This window comes from Natrix helvetica, assembly GCF_964273705.1.
Source record: "Natrix helvetica genome assembly, chromosome: Z".
NCBI classification, from domain to species: domain Eukaryota; kingdom Metazoa; phylum Chordata; class Lepidosauria; order Squamata; family Natricidae; genus Natrix; species Natrix helvetica.
In genome coordinates this window covers 84,585,831-84,604,998 of record NC_138554.1, presented here as the reverse complement: position 1 = coordinate 84,604,998, position 19,168 = coordinate 84,585,831, and the positions used below count along the sequence as shown (strand labels likewise).

At 42.2% G+C, this 19,168-nt stretch overlaps 1 protein-coding gene across 1 annotated transcript in view; it reads left to right on the top strand.

Moving 5' to 3' along the window:
* The window catches only part of FYCO1 (FYVE and coiled-coil domain autophagy adaptor 1), a 93,495-nt gene that overhangs the window by 19,242 nt on the left and 55,085 nt on the right, over nucleotides 1-19,168 (top strand). The window contains exons 5-10 of the mRNA XM_081933465.1: nucleotides 4,977-5,083; nucleotides 5,224-5,367; nucleotides 6,780-6,873; nucleotides 7,218-9,821; nucleotides 11,964-12,056; nucleotides 17,615-17,721. Coding sequence (XP_081789591.1) covers nucleotides 4,977-5,083; nucleotides 5,224-5,367; nucleotides 6,780-6,873; nucleotides 7,218-9,821; nucleotides 11,964-12,056; nucleotides 17,615-17,721 — 3,149 coding nt within the window. The remainder of the gene's footprint in view (nucleotides 1-4,976; nucleotides 5,084-5,223; nucleotides 5,368-6,779; nucleotides 6,874-7,217; nucleotides 9,822-11,963; nucleotides 12,057-17,614; nucleotides 17,722-19,168) is intronic.

The following is a 19,168-nucleotide window of genomic DNA, read 5'->3' as shown; positions in this document are numbered from 1 at the left end:
CTGGAACAAGTATAAGATTCTAAGTAAAATGTTCATTTTAATTGTTGAGATTCTCCCATCATCGATAATTGCAAATTTTCCCATTTCATCAAGTCCGTTGCAATTCATTGCTTCAATCTAAGATAGTTATCCTCTTTGAGAGTGCTACATCTAGCTGTTAAAAAAATCCCCAAGTATTTGACCTTGTTTGTAACTTGCATCTCCAAGATTTCCACTAATTCTTCTTTTTGTTTTGATGGTATGTTCTTTGTCAAGATCTTTGTTTTATCTTTATTTATTTTCAAGCCTGCTACTTTTCCATACTCCTCAAGTTTTTCTATCAATTTAGATGCAGACTCAAGTGGCTCCTCAAGAATGAAAACTAAATCATCTGCAAACGCTTGCAACTTATATTCTTCTTTTTAAATTGTCATTCCCTTTATTTCTTCCTCTTCTCTGATCCTTCTATTTAAAACTTCTAACGTTAAGACAAAAAGTAATGGTGAAAGTAATGGTGGCCTTGTCTCGTACCTCTCTTTATTTCAATAGGGTCTGTCAATTCTCCATTTATCATTATCTTAAGGGTTTGCTTGTGATATACCATTTGTATAGCTTGAATAAAATTCTTACCAACGTTCATTTGTTCCATTTGTTGTATCATGAATCACCAGTTCACGTTATCAAAAGCCTTCTGCGCATCAAGAAACATCAAGGCCATTTGCTTTTCAAGATGAGCCTCATAGTATTCCAAAGTATCCAAAACTATTTTTATGTTATCCTTAATTTGTCTCTTTGGTAAAAAATCATTTTGATCTGGGTGGATAAACCCATTTAAATATTTTTAAGTCTCTCTGCCAGTATAGATGCAAAAAACCCATAGTCTGAGTTTAGCAAGGAGATTGGTCTATAGTTCTTAATTTGTGTAAGATCTGCCTCCTCTTTAGGTAGCAATGTAGTATATGCTGCTAACCATGAGTTAGGTATTTTACTTTCAACCATTCATTCATAACTTCTAAGAGAAGAAGCGACAAGGATTCCTCTAGTGCAGTGATGGCGAACCTTTTTTGGCTCGCGTGCCACAAGTGGGGGGAGCGCAGGGGGGTCGAGTGCGGGCATGCTGCACCCATAATGCAACACGCGACCCCCCAGTGCGCATGCGCGCAAAACGCGTGACCCCCCCATTTTTACATGTTTTTTTTGCCCTCCCTTGGCTCCAGGGGCTTTATAGGAGCCTGGGGAGGGTGAAAAGAGCCTCCCCCGACCCCCCGGAGGCCCTCCGGAGGCTTCAGGGACTGTCCAGAGGCTTCCCTAAAGCCTTCGGAGCGCTTAAAACCACCCTCCGAGCAAACCGGAAGTGAGTGAGCAAACTTGTTCTGAATAGCTCGCTAGAGGAGGCCACCTCCAGCACTCCTTTGCCGCCGCCCTTGCCTCTTACCGCCCCCCTGCCGCCCCCCTGGCCTCTTACCGCCCCCCTAAGCCATCTCACTGCCCCCCAGGGGGCGGTAGCCCCCACTTTGGGAACCACTGATCTAGATGGACTCCAGCACGTCAAGGAATAGAGCCAGTTGATCTGGGTCCCCATAGAACTTCCCCCTGAATCGAGGTGGCTTGTTCAACACTGCCACTCTCTCATCTTGTTGGGCCCCACCTGCCTGTGTTTGGTGTGCTTGGCGGTCTCCATCGGCTCTAGCTCATGGAGGGGGGATTGCTCTGCCTGGGCAGTTTGCTTGTGGTGTGGGGGAGCCACTGGCAGCAGCCTCAGGCTCAGTCTCCTTCTAGGGCAGTGGTTCTCAACCTTCCCAATGCCGCGACCCTTTAATACAGTTCCTCATGTGGTGACCCCCAACCATAAAATGATTTTCGTTGCTACTTCATAACTGTAATTTTGCTACTGTTATGAATCGTAATGTAAATATCTAATTTGCAGGATGTATTTTCATTATTACAAATTGAGCATAATTATAGCATAGTGATTAATCTGCCAATCTTGGTTTGGGAGAAGATCAGCCAGGCTGGGATTTTCCAGGATAAAACAACCTCCCTGCTTGCCTCCAACAGCAGTTCGTGGTTTACATGAGTTTCACTTTATTAATTTTACTTTTTTTACATTCCCTTCCCCCCCCCCAGTTTTTTTTCTTTCTTTCTTTCTTTCTTTCTTTCCATTCCTCCCTCCCCTTTCTTTCTTTCTTTCTTTCCATTCCACCCTCCATTCTTTTTCCATTTCTCCCTCCTTTTCTTCTTTCTTTCCATTCATCCTTCTGTTTTTTTCTTTCTTTCTTTCTTTCTTTCTTTCTTTCTTTCTTTCCATTCCGCCCTCCCTTTTCTTCTTCTTTCTTTCCATTTCTCCCTCCCTTTTCTTCTTTCTTTCTTTCCATTTTCCCCTCCCATTTCTTCTTTCTTTCTTTCTTTCTTTACATTTACCCCTTCCTTTTCTTCTTTCTTTCTTTCCACTTTCCCCTCCCTTTTCTTCTTTCTTTCTTTGTTTCTTTCTTTCCATTCCCCCTCCCTTTTCTTCTTTCTTTCCACTTTCCCCTCCCTTTTCTTCTTTCTTCTTTTTCTTTCTTTCTTTCTTTCTTTCTTTCTTTCTTTCTTTCTTTCTTTCTTTCTTTCTTTCTTTCTTTCTTTCACAGATTAAGAAGTTGCCCTTTAAATGGGATTTTAAATGGAGGCTTAAGATACATTGAACTGTGCTTTCGTCCCAAGTGGAATTCCTCGGGACAGAAGGAATGGGTGGGTGGGGCCCTTTCTCCCCTCCGGTGTCTTCTGCCAGCCCTTCCTGGGGGCCAAAAAGCCTCTGAGCTCAGTTTAGCCCCCAGGACAGGACCAGGGGCGGCAAAGGCAGCTTCCAGGCCCAAGGCAGTTTAAATCCCGGCATGTGCCTGCCTGGGCGAGAGCCCATCCCGCCAGCTTAAGCAGGTGGCCCGACTGCCCCGTCGGTCTCCTGCTCTCCGGACACCTTCGAGCCCCTGTGCAGGTGGCTGGGCTGAAGTAGCACTGCTGACCGTGCTTGCTTTGGACATCCGTCAGAGCCAAGGCTGATCCGCCACCTAGAAGAATCCGTCTCGCTCCCCCTTCAGCGCTCGGCCTTTCCCTGGCGTGGAGATGGGGAGTGCGGCTTCTGGGTTGCGCCCAGAGCTGGGAGGAGGCTGCTTCACCACCCGGTGCTCTTCATCTATCTGCCGCTTCAGGACACGCTCCTGAGCATGGGTGATGCCAGTGGAGGTGGATGGTCTTAGGCGACCCCTGTGAAAGGGTCGTTCGACCCCCAAAGGGGTCGCAACCCACAGGTTGAGAACCACTGTTCTAGGGGGAGAGAAGGGGGGCTGTGTTTTCGTCTGCCTCTCAATTCCTGATTTTTGATTGCATTCTCCATCTCTTTTCCCCTCATCGCGAAGGGTGATTCAGTTGAATTCCTCCTTCAATTGCTCCAAGAATTAATCCAAGGTTCCAAGTAGGGATTTGGGGATTCTAATCTCTTCCTACTCCTTCATCCACTCTAATCTTCCTAGCTCGTTTATGGGTTGCTTCAAACGATGGGAGCTAGGGTATGGGAATTCAGCCTTGATTGCTTTAGGGACTTTTTTTCCACCAGTATTCACCCCTTTCTGCTTCGGTCACTGAATCGTCTCGGTTTCCATGGTCAGAGATGGCTGCCCTTGGGTTCTGATTGGGCTGCTGGCTTCTGGAGTCCCCTGGATGCGGTAGGATCTGCCTTCTGGGTTGCCAGGAGCAGATTTTTTTCAGAGATTCCACCCTCTGCCATGGAGACCTGAGTTTCTTTCCACGCCTCAGGTATTGGAGAGCAAGTGGAGAGTCCGAGCTCATGAATCCTGGTCGGTTTTGGTTAGTTTTGGGAGAGCTGGTTTGTTGTCAGGGTTCCGACCAATGCCCTAATAAAATCAGGAGCTTCAAGCCACTTTGAGAGAAAAATCCAGTTGTTTATTAGGAGCGCCATGTCAGCATCACCTAAGTGAAGCCAGCTCTGACTTCACCCAGTTCGTGCCTTTCCTCTAGCCATATTGCCCCCTTCCCCCAACGTATGTCACCAGTCACATTCCCCAATAGGCAATTAATCAGGTTGTAGAAGTCACTCCCTCCATCCGTTGCGGATCTCCTTGGAGATGTCAGGGTTCCAAGTAACAACCCCAACAAAAGAAGACTCTGAGGCTTGAAGTTCCTGAAAGTTCCATTCTATTAGAGATGTCATATTGGCACATCTGGGAAAACCCAAATCTGAAAATTTCCAGGGTTTCTCCACCTAAAAGAAAGTCCAGGCACCTACCCAGCACCCACATGTCCATCACATGATCCAATCAAAGCACCGTCCCAACTTGAGATGCCTCCCAGTCACACCCCTCCAGGTGCAGGGTAGAATGTTCTTGACTCTCAGAGAAAGGAATGTTATTATGACTATATATCTTTAGACCTGGAGATCTAAAACCCAAGATGGCTTCCAGGCCTGACACTTGACTTCAGCAGGCTGGGATGTGTTTTGTTTTGACTGAGTTGTGAATTCTTCAGTGCAGCTGCAGTTTCCCATCCCCCTGCCTATGGCAGCTTGGGAGTAAGTAAGGAAAACTTCACGAGTTGACACATTGTATCATTAATCATACATATAGGAGAACAAGAAGAAGAGCTAATTGGGAGTGACTTGTAATGTGGCCCCTTCAGTCAGCCTTCTGCACATGGGAAATCGAGGCAACCTGATTTATTCAAGTATATGTACAGATTAGCGACTTGAGTTTCCTTAAAGATTGCTTGGCAAAGCAGCTTTCTTGGTCTATGGAATTCTTCGCCAGGCCCATTTTGCTCATATCTGAAAAAGCTTATTGTGAATATCTCATAGAGAAGCAGTTCTGCTCAAATATTTATATGACAAGATGATAATTTATCTTGTTATTTGATGATTTGATGAACATTGGCCGTACAAATTCTTAAAGTCAATATACATATTAATAGAAATCAAGCATTTTTAATAAATGTGTTTTATTTTTTAGTTCCGCACTTCTCTTGGTAAAGGCAGGGCATTTATCCGCTACTCCTTAGTCCACCAAAGGCTTGCAGATACTTTACAACAGTGTTTTATGAATACCAAAGTTACAAGGTAAACATGGCTGGTTTTGTTCTTTTTGGTAGTGGTGATTATTTAATTGAATTTATATCACAGTGTAATTATTGTGTATCTTGTTGAAAAATGTGGAAATAAATTGCTTTTTTCATTTTTCATTTTTTCTTTTTTTAAAGTGACTGGTATTATGCAAGAAGTCCCTTCCTCAATCCAAAACTGAGTTCTGATATTGTTGGTCACCTCTATGAATTAACTGAAATCCAATTTGATTTGGCATCAAGAGGCTATGATTTAGATGCAGGTTGGCCCACATTTGCCAGGTAATACAAACCTGCTGCCACTATATTAGAAAAATGTCTACAAAGTCTATAATTTTCCTAAATCAATTTTGCTTCAGGCTGTATTAAAATTTCTTTATATAAATCAGTTGTCAAATAATACTGACCTTTCACAGTTTTGCAATATTTCCAGGTTAGATCAGACATTGAGAAGGATCATCAACAATATACCTACCACCCAACAATTTTAAAACACATATTGCAACTCTAAGGGCATATAGATTCTCCTTAAATTATGGACATAATGGATATGGATAAATTATGGGCATAACTGCCCATCACAGTTGTGACAGTCATAAAATTCTATGACCTTTTTTGCAGGGGTCATTAAGCAAACAAAAGGTTTGTTTCAAGTGTGGATTTGCCAAACGTCAGCTGTAAATGATGATTTTTGGCAAAATCATAACATAATTATATTATCATGGGACACTACAAACAGCTGTAAATGCTGAGCACTCAAGGTGTAGCCACATGACTGCAGAAGGGCCCAACCATTGGCATCCAAGTCATAAATACTCCCAGATAGATCTGTTAGAACGTTGAATGGTCACTAAACAACCAGTTGTAAGTCAACTGTCTGCATATTCAATTCTAAACCAAATGGATCCTAGTAAACCTGACCAATTAAGGAGCCAACTAATAACTTTCATTCAGAGCTCAAAGAAGAGCTGAATTCTGCAATTTTTATTTCAAGTTGTAATAAAAACAAAAAGAAACAATTGATGCAGAGGATCCACATCAGAGGAGAAGGTGGGAAGCAAGTGATGAAACATCACTGTATAAACCTATAGTTTGTCGAATAAGAAATGTAGAAGGTGAGCCTTATTCAACAGTTTCTTCAAAATTATGAAGAAATTGAAGTAGGAAGCCCTCTTAAAAATATAAACAAATATCAGTTTCATCTTGAAAAGTTTTGCTTCAGATGCTCACAGGAATTCTAGATCACCTCTCTAGGTCTTGTTCATTTGTTCCAAAACTGAAGATAAAACATAAATATATCAGTTTAGATGCAGGTGGATAGTTGCTGAGATAAAATTCTATTTTTTATATAATTTTATTTATAGTTTTTTCTTCAACATCCATAAGTGCTTAGTGAACAGTGAATTGTCTGGGTTGATATATGTTATGCACAATACTGATAACAATAATAATAATACTATTTAGATATACATAATAATCTTTCAACTAACATTTACATATATATAATTGTATTATGTCTCATACATTTCCCAATTTCTACCTTCTACCTCTATTTTCTAGTCCTCCATGAAGCAATTACCATATTAAGAAGTATTTTATATATAATCGTCATCTCTTGCCCTTTATAGTATTTAGCTGAGGTAAAATTCTTGAAAACATTTTTTTTCTTAAAACAATCCTTTTTCCATGTTCAGGAGAACATTGTGCTCACTTGGCTCCTCAGCTTACCTATGGAAGCCTCCAAGTCGCAGTTCAAGCATGAGCAGTTTGGTGAGCAGTTCTGTGCAGGTAATTATATTGGCTAATAATTGTATAAATTATGAGGGAAGCAGTAATGCTATTATCTCTCTGAAAACTTCTCTGATGAATAGCCTCACTGGTGATTCATCACCTTTCCTCACTTCTGGGTGTTTTAAAAAAATATGTATCATAGAACTAATATCCTTTTATTTTAGATGGTTGCGCTATTATCAGAATTCATGTGTGTTCCTCATTTGTACTTTAACTTTGTGTAATGATACTAAAAACACCTGCTGGTCTGCTTTACCAAACTATTATAAGGATTCTCCAGGCACTGAAAAAGCTTTTATAAAGAGCTTTCTTGCTAACTCAGATGTTTTCTCTCCTTTTAGGCTCCAGACAACCCTTCCAGCCCAAATGAGAATAGCTTTTTTAATACTGAATCTCTTGAAGGCCTAGATGATTTGCATATGGAACTTGACCAAGCAGAGCTGCAGCAGAAGGAACTACAGAATCAAATCCAGCATCTGGAAGAAGAAAAGCAAGTGCTTCAGGCCACCATTGGCCTTCAGAAGCAGCAACTGCAAATGCAAAGAGAGAAGAACAGCAACATGGCAGAAGAGAATGATAGGCTAAGAAAAACGCTAGGGGAGTTAGAAAAACAGATTTCCCATTATGCTCAGGGCACCATTCAGGAGTTCCAGAAATGTTTAGAGACACTAGAACTGAATGCAGCTGAGAAGCAGAAAGAATACTCTGCAAAGCTTGAGAACCTGGATTCCTTGAAAAATACCCCCGATTCCAAAAACCTTCTTTTGAATCAAGAGCTAAAGACCATGGAAATCTGGTTGGCCAGGAAAGATCTCTTGATTGATGAGCTTACTGCTAAATTAAAATCAGCAGAGAAGAGAACCGAAGAGCTTGCAACAAAAGCAAATAGGCTTATGGATGAAAATAGTCATCAGGCCACCAGCCAATATGAGTCCGTACTAAAGATTGAGGAGTTATTCAAAAAGCTTTGTTGGGCAGAAGAGGAAAAGGTTGATGCTCAGAAATTGCATAGTGAACTTCTTTCTCATCTTAAAATTATGGAAGAGCAACTCCACGTGAAAGAAGAGAAACAGAAAGAATTTGAATTGAATCTGAAATGCCTTACCATTAGCACTAAGGAAGAATCTGAAAAATTGCTTGATAATCTGGAAGTCATGACTAGTGAGAGGGCTGAACTTAAGAAAGAGCTAGCAGTGAAAGACAAAATGGTATCTGATTTTCAAATCCAGCTGGCAGATATATTGGATTATGTCAAATCATTAGAGCAAAAGCTTCAGGAAAAAAAGAAAGAAAAAGCAGAATCTGAGATGCTACTAAGTCATACAAAAACAACCATGGGACAAGAAATAAAAAACTTAATGGAGCATCTTGAATCGCTGGAAGTGCAGTTGGCAAAACTCAATGACATGGTAAAAAGTTTAGAAAAGCAAAAACAGGAAGTTGTTATGGAAAGAGACCATCTCAAGACAAGAGTATTAGAAATGGAACATCAGATCACAAAACAATGCTCCTCCTTGAGAAATTCGTTTGAAGAAAATGAAAACCTCAAATCCCAGAATACAAAACAGCAGCAAACCTATCAGAAGTTGGAAGAAAAATGTAGAGAGTTAGATATATCTAAATCATTTTTAGAAGGAGAAGTTGCTCAATTAAGAGCCTTTGAGAAACAGCTCCAGAGTCAGATAGATGATGTCATGGTATCTGTGGATGGAAAGGAGAAAACACTTCGAAAAAAGAACAAGCTGTTGGATGAAAACTTGCAAAATGCTACAAGACAGAGCCAGTTTTTTGATGAAAAACTGAAGGCTCCGGAAGCTGATTACCAAGAATTGAAACAAAATGAAAATAGGATTGCAGAATTTTTAAGTGTGGTCCAAGCAGAACTCCAGAATGCCAAAGAACATAATCTGCAAATGGAAAAGAATCTGACTTCTTCAAGGCAGAATGAAGAATCACTGAAGTTACAGGTCACAGAGAAAATGGAGTTATTAGAAGCCCTGGAGAGACAATGCAATCAATTTCAAGAACAGGCTGAGGGGTATAGAATTAAAATTGAAACCCTTGAGAAAAGTTGCCTTCATCAAGCAAAAATAGTTGAATCTCTTGCTTCTGAAAATATTTCTGCAGAGAAAGCCCAATTGGATTTGGTATCTTATCAAACGAACGAAGCTAAAGATTTGACATTAAGACTAGCTGTTTCTGAGGAACAGCTGAATATCAGTTGGGCAGATATATCTAGACTCCAGGAAGAAATTATAGAATTTCAAGCCAAGTTTCAGCAGACAGCTGCAGAGAAACAAAAGCTTCAGGGCAAATTGGATGTCACAGAATCTGTTTTAAGTGAGCAAAAATTATTGACTCAGCAATTGAAAGAGCAAAATGAAATATTGACTAAAAACCATATGCAGCAACTACTTCAATGTAAAGAAGAAGAGGAAATGCAGAAAAATGAATGGAAAAAAATAGCCCAACAGAAAGCTGAACTGGAAAAGGATGTGATGTACCTAACAAATGAATTGTCCACAGTCAGGAATGATTTGGAAGTTGTTAATATGGAAAATATGGAAATCAAGGACCTTTTCCAAAGAACCAACATGGACATGGCTGAGCTGGGTATTCAGATTTGCTCTCTGACATCTGAAAGGACAGAAATGGAAAAGAAGCTCACCCAAGTCACAGAGGAGCTCAGAACTACCAAAGAAATATCAATCAAAGAACACGAGAACTTGCAACTTGAGCTGACAAGATTCAGTAAGGAGAAACAGGAATTACAAGAGAAACTGGAAGATTCAAATGTTTGTGCTGCCATTGTACCTAACCTGCAAACTCAGTTGGAATTGACAGAGAAACAAACCAAATGTTTGCAAGAAACTAGAAAAGAAGAGGTAGCTACTATTAAATTTCAACCGAGTACAAAAATTCTAAACTATCAGACAAAATTTAAGGTAAATTTTGGTTCCTTTTTTGATCAGATAAAGCGTACCAATTGCAACTGCTGATTCTTCTGCAGCTTTAGTACCCAAAGGAAAAGTACCAGTTTCTTCCAGTTAAATGAAGATTTGAAGTCACTTGACCAAAAGAAAAGATAATTATTCCAGGAGGAAAGTCTTCATATATCATCTAGTCCACTGAATGTTGTCAGGAGAATTAATTTAGCCTTTAAATAAAATTTAGTTCCCATCCTCAGCTCTACCCCAACTTGACAGCATAATAATATTCAACTCTAAGTATGGAAGTGTTCTAGGGAAAAATAGATCCTTCAATACCTTTCCCAGGAATACTTCAGGAAGTAAGTTTGCATATCAGTTCTTGGTATACTTCAGTTGGAAGTATTATGTCAGCGATGGCGAACCTTTTTTGGCTCGCGTGCCATACGTGGGGGGAGTGCAGGTGGGTTGTGTGTGGGCGTGCCACACCTATAATGCAATGTGCGACCCCCCCAGTGCGCATGCGTGCACTACAGGCGCTTCCCCCCATTTTTACATGCTTTTTTCGCCCTCCCCAGGCTCCAGAGGCTTTATAGGAGCCTGGAGAGGGCGAAAACAGCCTTCCCCACACACACACCCCGGACGCCCTCCAGAGGCGTCAGGGAAGCCTCCGGACGGTCCATGAAGCCTTCGGAGCGCTCAAAACGATCCTCCGAGCAAACCGGAAGTGACTTCCGGTTTGCTCGGAGGGTCGTTTTGAGCACCCCGAAGGCGTCAGGGAAGCTCATGAAGCCTCTGGGGGAGCGGGGGGCTCTTTTTGCCTTCCCCAGGCTCCTATAAAGCCTCTGGAGCCTGGGGAGGGCGAAAAATGGCTTTTATAAAAGGTGAATTCAGCTCACAGGACAGCGCCTTGCATGCCCTGACAAATGGCTCCGCGTGCTACCTGTGGCACGCGTGCCATAGGTTCGCCATCACTGTATTATGTATATAGAAAGACTTGGAACTAGAGAGAAAAACTGATTTGGTTTATTATCTCTTGACCTGATAGTACAGGATATACTATACACAGGCTTTTGACCCATGTACACAGCCTTTTACCTATCCCCTTCATGATGAAACTTGAACAAGCCCAGAGGTGAAAAATAAATAACTATAGGACAGTGATGGCGAACCTATGGCATGCGTGCCACAAGTGGCACGTGGAGCCATTTGTCAGGGCACGCGAGGCGCAGGCAAAAAGAGCCCCCCGCCCCAGAGGCTTCATGAGCTTCCCTGATGCCTTCGGGGTGCTCAAAACGACCCTCCGAGCAAACCGGAAGTCACTTCCTGTTTGCTCGGAGGATCGTTTTGAGCACCCCAAAGACTTCAGGGACCGTCCGGAGGCTTCCCTGACGCCTCTGGAGGGCGTCCGGGGGGGGTTGCGGGGGAGGCTCTTTTCGCCCTCCCCAGGCTCCTATAAAGCCTCTGGAGCCTGGGGAGGGCGAAAAAAGCATGTAAAAATGGGGGGGGTTGCGCGTTGTGCGCGCATGCGCACTGGATGGGTCGCACGTATTATGGGCGCGGCACGCCCGCACACGACCCCCCTGCGCTCCCCCCACTTGTGGCACGTGAGCCAAAAAAGGTTCGCCATCGCTGCTATAGGAGATAGAGGAATTGGTGCTGACGTGTGGATTCTGATTCTGCGTGAGCTGATAGATGTTCCAAATGATAACACTTATTTTTTTTGGTCCTCAGATTTCATTTGCTAATATAATTGTGATTTTCCTGTCCAAATATGGCACTGTAGGTAGTCCTTGCTTTCCAACTGCCTTGTTAGTGACCAAGCAGAGTTAATAAGAGAACATGGAAGCAAAATTGCAAGCATGGTCACATGATGTTTTGTTTAATCATTAACTCAAAAATGACAACATAAACCCACCACAGTCACAGGATTTTCAAGTTAGTGATTATGGTACTTAGGTAAGGTCAATTGTGATCACTAATCAATCCCAATTGTGGTCACTAAGCAAGGACTGCCCATACTGTAAATCTCATTATGGAAGCTTTTGTTTGTTGCACTTGTAATGATGGCAGTTTACAACCCATCCTTAATTGGTTCCTGAAATCAATAGGAAACTGCATAATCTTTGAAAAAACTCATTTTCATTTGTTCTGTTTCAGGCTGTCAGTGAAGAATGCGAAAAATTAAAGGAAGAACTTGCAGAACAGAACCAACAAGCAAATGCTGCAAAAGAGGCACTCAATGAAATGCAGGTTGAAACTTTATTTATTTAATATCAATATTAATATTCAGTTGACATTTAATTAAACTCACGGAACCATTTCAACTGAGCTAATTATTGATGTTTTAAACTTGTTGGTCGTCCAGTAGGAAGACTCTCTACTAGTACTCTGAAATCTTGATCAAACACCTCTCTCGTTAAGCAAACTGAGTATACAAATTGGATCCGATTTTTGTCTGGACATCTACCCCCAAATTAGGGATAGTATATCCAACATAGTCTGGATAAGGCAGTTCAGTTTACATTAATTTTGCATCATCTCTATCACTCAGAAGGTTATAAAAGTGAGGAAAGGTAAAGGTAAAATATTTTACCTTTCAGGCTTGCAGGATTCTTCTACTATAGCCTATGTCAATAATTTATAGTTCTAGTCTTCCTATGGAGTCAGTTTCTTGATCTGGTCTCTCTCTCAAAAGGTGATCATGTAAATAAAGTAAGTATTAAAAAACCAAAATCACAGAAATCTATGCCTCTCTATTTTTATAAGTATATAAGTATAAAACCATGTGTGTGATGACCTAGGGCATGGCATGAAAGCAACACAAGCACATTCACTACAAGTCCTGGAGCAAAGCTCTTACACACACCTTCAGAAGCCTCTGGCTGAGTTCTTCCGTTTGTACTTCTGGCGCCTTTGGAAGCCTGATTTGCAAGCTCTGTGGCCAGCTTCGACCTCTCCTCATTGGAGGGTCCAAATTCATACCATAGCCATAGCTAATCCATGGTTACCCAATGTGGTACAAAGGAGCAAGTTAGAGTTGGGTTGGGAACAAAATGTGATGACCCAGGGTGTGGCACGAAAGCAACACAACCAGAGAACAGGTCTAACTCTCCTTTATTGCTGCAACTGTGCCCCCAAACTTCCCCACATTCACTACAAGTCCTGGAGCAAAGCTCTCACACGTACCTTCAGAAGCCTCTGGCTGCAAGTAGTCCAGTAAGCCAAGTTAGCCAAACAGTAATCAAGGCCAGCAGTCCAATAAGCCAGGTTAGCGCAAATATTAACCAGAGCCAGCAGTCCAATAAGCCAGGTTAGCTAAACAGTAACTGGAGGAAGAAGTTCAGTGAAGCAGGCAAACTGAGATGCCCCACAAGGCAGAGTACAGCCATCTTCATGGCTTTGGCAAATGCACACAAGGCTCCACAGATTCAACACTTGTTCCCAACAAATGCTCCTCAATCTACATTGTTCTTGCCATCTCTCTTCTCTCCTTGCTCTTGGATTAGGAGTGGGTAGTCTTTGCTCTTCTTCTGAGCTCTCCCTGTCTGCACGCCTTACTAATTCAGAAAAGCCTTGCCTGGACTGACTTAGCCTTTCCCCAGTTTTCCTCCAAGACCAATGGCGCTGGCCTCTCTATCTCTATCAGTTCTTGTTCCGGCTCATCTTCCCCTACAAATTCAGACTCCAATGGGGGAATGACAATGTGTGGGGAGATATGGTCCTGTGTCACACCTTCCATGACCATCCCCACCCACTCCCGGCCCTCCAAGGTCAAACACAACTCTAATGTGGCCATAAATGAAATTGAGTTTGACCCCCTCCCCTGCACTACAGTATTCCTTCCCCCTGCTTTCTTCCATCCTACCCCACTGGGTCCCTCAGGCATTCAGCTTTTCACATGCTCCTCCCCATCACCAATCACTCATTTTCTTTTATTGTAGATCTCGTTCTGGAAGCTCTGTGGATTGAATTGAGAAAGAAGAGATTACTGCTCTATCCCTAGGCCAGCGATGGCGAACCTTTTTTGGCTCACGTGCCACAAGTGGGGGGAGCGCAGGGGGGTCGTGTGCGGGCGTGCCGCACCCATAATGCAACATGCGACCCCTCCAGTGCGCATGCGTGCACAACGCGCGACCCCCCCCCCCATTTTTACATGCTTTTTTCGCCCTCCCCAGGCTCCAGAGGCTTTATAGGAGCCTGGGGGGGGCAAAAAGAGCCTCCCCCGCACCCCCCCAGACGCCCTCCGGAGGCGTCAGGGAAGCCTCCAGGCGGTCACTGAAGCCTTCGGAGCGCTCAAAACGATCCTCCGAACAAACAGGAAGTGACGGGGGGCTCTTTTTGCCTGCGCCTCGCGTGCCCTGACAAATGGCTCCGCGTGCCACTTGTGGCACATGTGCCATAGGTTCGCCATCACTGCCCTAGGCCATGTGGCCCAGTACCAGTAGACATTTTCAGAGTGGTCAAGGAGTGCTAGCAACACTCTTTAGCAATGCAGCCTATGGTTGCCTAGGGATGGAGTAGTTTGCTCTTCTTCCCCATTGCTGCACATTTGTAATCCTGCTATTTAGCGGGTTGTATTGCTTGTGAACAAGAAAAATTGGGGAAAGAGAAGGTTGCATGAAGCCCCTGCTTTCAAGCCAGACAGTCAGCTGGGTGAAGCTAGGCATGCTTCCTTCACCGCACTCACACTTACTTCCACAACTGGCAAGTGCCATTTTAAAGCAGCTACAGTTCATTACGACCATTTTGAAAAATGGCAGTCCCCTCCTGGATCCAGCCATGCTATCTATGGATGCTGAGGAAAGAGCAAACTCCACCATCATTTGGCACAGCTTGCTTTCCTTCTCCAACAAGAGCTGTGTAACTTCCAGAAGGAGAGCTGTGGTATAATAAAAGATAAGCAAGGATTGTAATAGTAACCTTGTTCGCTATTCCCCATGGCTGATAAATCTATGGTCCTAGGATGATACATTCCAATTATTTAGTATATAATTTGAAATGCCCAAAATAAGTAATGTGACTCTGGGTGGCATACAGCACTAATAACAATTAACCAACTCTATAAAACATTAAACACATGATATAGTATTGAAGGCAATCCTCGCTATTCAATGTTCATTACAATTCCCTTAATATATTTTACAGAATAACAAGCAATAAACATTTCACTTTATTCATCATCTTAAAAGTTCTATATATGTCCATGTTTCATATATTTTAACCCATGCTTAGTTGTCCTTCTATTGTCATATTCAATCAATTCGCAGCTCAGTTTAATTATCATGTATAAAAGTGAATCACAAATCTCTGTTTATCAGTTTCATATTTATCCATATTCCATATATTTTAACCTTTATTTAGCTATATTTCCATTATCATATTCAACCAGTTAGAAACTCCATTTTATTGTCATATTTAGGAATAAAGCCCTTGTCTTAGCTTTATATTTTCCCATATAACAGTTTCTAGTTGTCTGATTTTTTTCCTTTTGTCTTTTGTCTTTTGTCCCACTTCTCTATTCCTGTCTTCTCCCTTTTCTTTATTTTGACACACCCACTCTCTTCAATTTTCCCCAGGCCACCATCAAAAGAATATTTTATATTTCTCTTTGTTGGGGCATAATCTCCTACTTCAATTTCCCTTGTGCCATTAACAACTTCCAAAACCTCTTTTGTCTGCTTTTTATTCCCTTTTGTTGGGACACCTCCCTTTTTTACAATTTTCCCTATACCACTGCCAAGACCAATGGAGTTTGTCTGCTTTTTATTTCCCTCCATTTCTACCCCTTCATTGTCTTTCCCCCCTTCTTCTTTGAATTCTTCTTTAGATATCTACTTCTCTGGGTTCAGAATTCCATTTAGGCTTGATTTTAATGATTTATGCATGTTTTTTATAATTTCACGTAGTTCTTCAAATTCCCAGTTTTCCATGATGTCCAGTTCCAAAGTTACAGTTAGTTATACAATTCTTATTTCAGAGTTCTGATACACCTTAAATTTATCTACTTCAACTGCTGTGGGAAAGAGCAATGGGAGCCATCTTGGTCTTTTGTTCTTCCTTAATGTCCAGTTCTAAAATTGCAGTTAGTTATACAAGTCTTATTTCGAGGATCTGGTCCACCTTAAATTATGTTAATTCAACTACTGTGAAATCGGAAGAGAAGCTGGGGCCATCTTAATCTTTTGCAGAGAGAAAAAAAAAGGAAGAAAAGGAAAAAAATCCTTCGTATTTCCCAGTTCTTGACTCTGATATTATTCTTTCCCTTGCTACCTTCTACCTCTGGTTGATTATAGCTGCTCAAAATATATCAATTGGAACAAACTTGCATACAGCCAGATTCGGGTACATTTCTCTTTGCATCCTGCTTTTCCAAATTCTGATTTATGGCAGTTGGTTAATTAAAACTTCCGTCACAGTCAAGGTTAGGTTATCAGTTATCAGTGAGAAGTGTTTTTTTCTTGATTTTTTGGGAGTTGATTAAGCTACTGTATATTAGTTGGAAGAAGTTCAAATGAAGTAAATCCTTCGGAATGTTTGATTTCTATTTCAAATCCAGATTTAGAGTTTGTATTTGAGTAGGTTTGTCACTTCTCTGCTTTCTCCCTTTCTATCCGAATTTGTTTCAAACAAATAGCTTTTTGGGGGGCTAGTGTTTCAACCCTCCATTTTCCTTTCCTTTCTTTCTTTTTGAAAAAATCTCGATCTGACCATCAATATTATTTATACTCTCAGGATTTCTTTGCCTTTTCCAGGTTTGATCTATGGCTGTGGGTTAGATACATTTTCTTACCAGTCTTTCATCTCTTCTTCACCCTCCTGTTAATTTGCTTTGACTGGAAATCAGCATCTTGTCAGCCATGTTGCAGGCTGCTGCCCCCATTCCGATTCATAGGGCAAATCTCCAACCTGCAAGGGACCTGTTGCCTCCCCCTGGGTCTAATGAGACGCTGCCCCTTCTTTGCCCCCACTCCAGGGGGGGTCTGATCCAAAAAAGGATACTCGGAATTGGTTTGTCAGACAGGGTTCATGTGAGGCTCTTCAGAGCACACATCCCCCACGTCTGTCCAGCTGGAGAACTTCCTGTCGAATAGGGTATGATTTACTTCTTGACTGTTGGTCTTTCTGTTTCTTTTTTACTTTTTGATTGTCTCATTTGAATGCCATGTACATGTTGTTTATCTCTATGTGCCTGTTGATGACTGATTCGTCTGAGAGTCAGGCTTCTTGGTCTAAGATATTCACAGTTTTCCTAGTTGAAACTTTACATCTATTCATGTGTTCTATTTTGAAATTAAGGAGTTTTCATCATATTTTTCCATTTTTCATGGATGTATTCAGCTAATCTTCTACCCGTTTGTCCTAAATAGTGGCTGCAAAAGTGTATCTTGCAGATGACCTGGGGGGTTTTTCTGGGGCTTTTGGATGTTTTGATTTCTTTAGGATGTTTTGTAGGGCTTCTGTTGGTTTATGTGGCGATAATAATGATGGTGATTTCTGAAAAGTTTTTAATGTATGGCAGTGTTATCCATTTCACAGCTTTTGTTCTTTGAACTATATTGGGTTGAGTGGTAAGCCACTTTTTGATAAAGTTGCATTGCTATCCATTTTGTTGGGAAATGTTGCATAGATTATCAACTTAATATGTCATCAAATTTTTCCTCTCTGAAAATCTAAAGCAGTATTTTCTCTACTGCTTAACTCCATGATCACATGGAAACCCTAAATTGTTTGTTTTATTATTGTTTTATTCTAAGTAGAAGATTAAATACTGTTCTATTTCTATGCAGTTGAAAATATCATTTTTCTAGATTCTGAATGCAAAACTGAACCTTTCCATGGATCAAGTGACTGAGTACAAAGCAATCCAGCAAAAAAAGGATGAAGAAATTGCAGAACTTAAAGAAGATCTTAAAAGGTTGGAGTTTAATTGAAATTATTTCAATCGTATGTGTGTGTGTGTGTGTGTATAAATATATACCATGAACAAATAATATAAATGAATAGGATTTTATAAATATTTGATTATACAGGGAATCCTTGATTTACGATGGTTCAATTACTGTCTGTTCAATGTTACAACAGTACTGAAAAAAGTGACATGACCATTTTTCAGTTACAACCTTTGTAACATCCCCATGATCATGTGATCAAAATTCAGATGCTTGGCAAAGGGTTCATACTTATGACCATTGCAGTGCCCCAAGGTCATGTGATCAAGATTTTGCAATCTTTTGACAAGCAAAGTGAATGGGGAAGCCAGATTCACTTAACAACTGGGTTACTAACTTCTCCCTCAAACTGGAGAGAGAGAAGCCAGGAGTGGGTGGTTGCTTCTATCTTCTAATCAAAGACTGAGCATGTCATCCTTTTTGCCACACCTCCTCTGCCTGGAGACTTCCTTTCCCAGTTCTGCTCAGTCTTTGATCGGGAAGGTAACCTTTTTGGAGTGATCTTCACTCCGAAGTTTCTGAGATTGGGGATGGTAGGAGTTTTTGTGTTTTCGCGCCTAGCAGCCGATAAGTTAGCAGCCTATGCTGCGATCATTTTTCTCCAGAGCCACTCGCTGCCCAGCTTCTAGTGGTGGAAAGGGAACCCTTTCTATCCAGCCAAGGTAGGCAAAACCAGGAGTCAGGAGGGGCTGGAGGTGGGCTCGCTGCCTGGGAGTTTGAACAAGGCACGGGCACGTTTAAAGCACTGTTTCTCAAGCTGTAGCGGATTTAGAGCCTGTGGTGGGCTCCGTGGCTTAGAGGTGGGGTTTGGTGGACTTTGTGCCCTCCACCAGCTGACAGTCATGCAAGAGAGGGGAGTGGACACCAGGCTCCAAGGGCTTCAAGCCAGAGGGCAGCGGCGAAAGGAGCCGCTAGGAAAAGCTGTAAAAATATGGCTTCCAGCAGCAAGGAGACCAGGGCAGCTCAGAAGGACGCTGAAAGGCTCCAGGGAGCCCTGGAAAAGGAATTGGGGAGAGCCACGAGGGCTGGAAGTGGCCAGACCTTGGGGGAGATTCTTGAGAGGAGGCAGAAGCCTCCCACCCACCAGTAGCTCCTGCAGCTGGCTCTCTGATGGATCCATGCATTTCCCAGCCTGGCTGTAGCAATTGGTCACCAGATGGCGCTAGAGAGAGGTGTTCCACATTACAAGTGGAAGCAAGAGATGTTTTTTTTTCTGATGACTTGCTTGCTATAGTTTCTGAAAGTCTGTCCCCCACCCCCAGGCCAGTTCCAGAAGCCACCTTTGCCCCTGCAGCTGGCTTGCACCCTGGGGATGAGGAAGACAATTCACAGCTGCCTAGCCATCTTCAGTCACTGGTCACTAGGGCCATTTCACAAAGAGCAGCTTCTGGTCTTCAGCAAATGGGGTTTTCT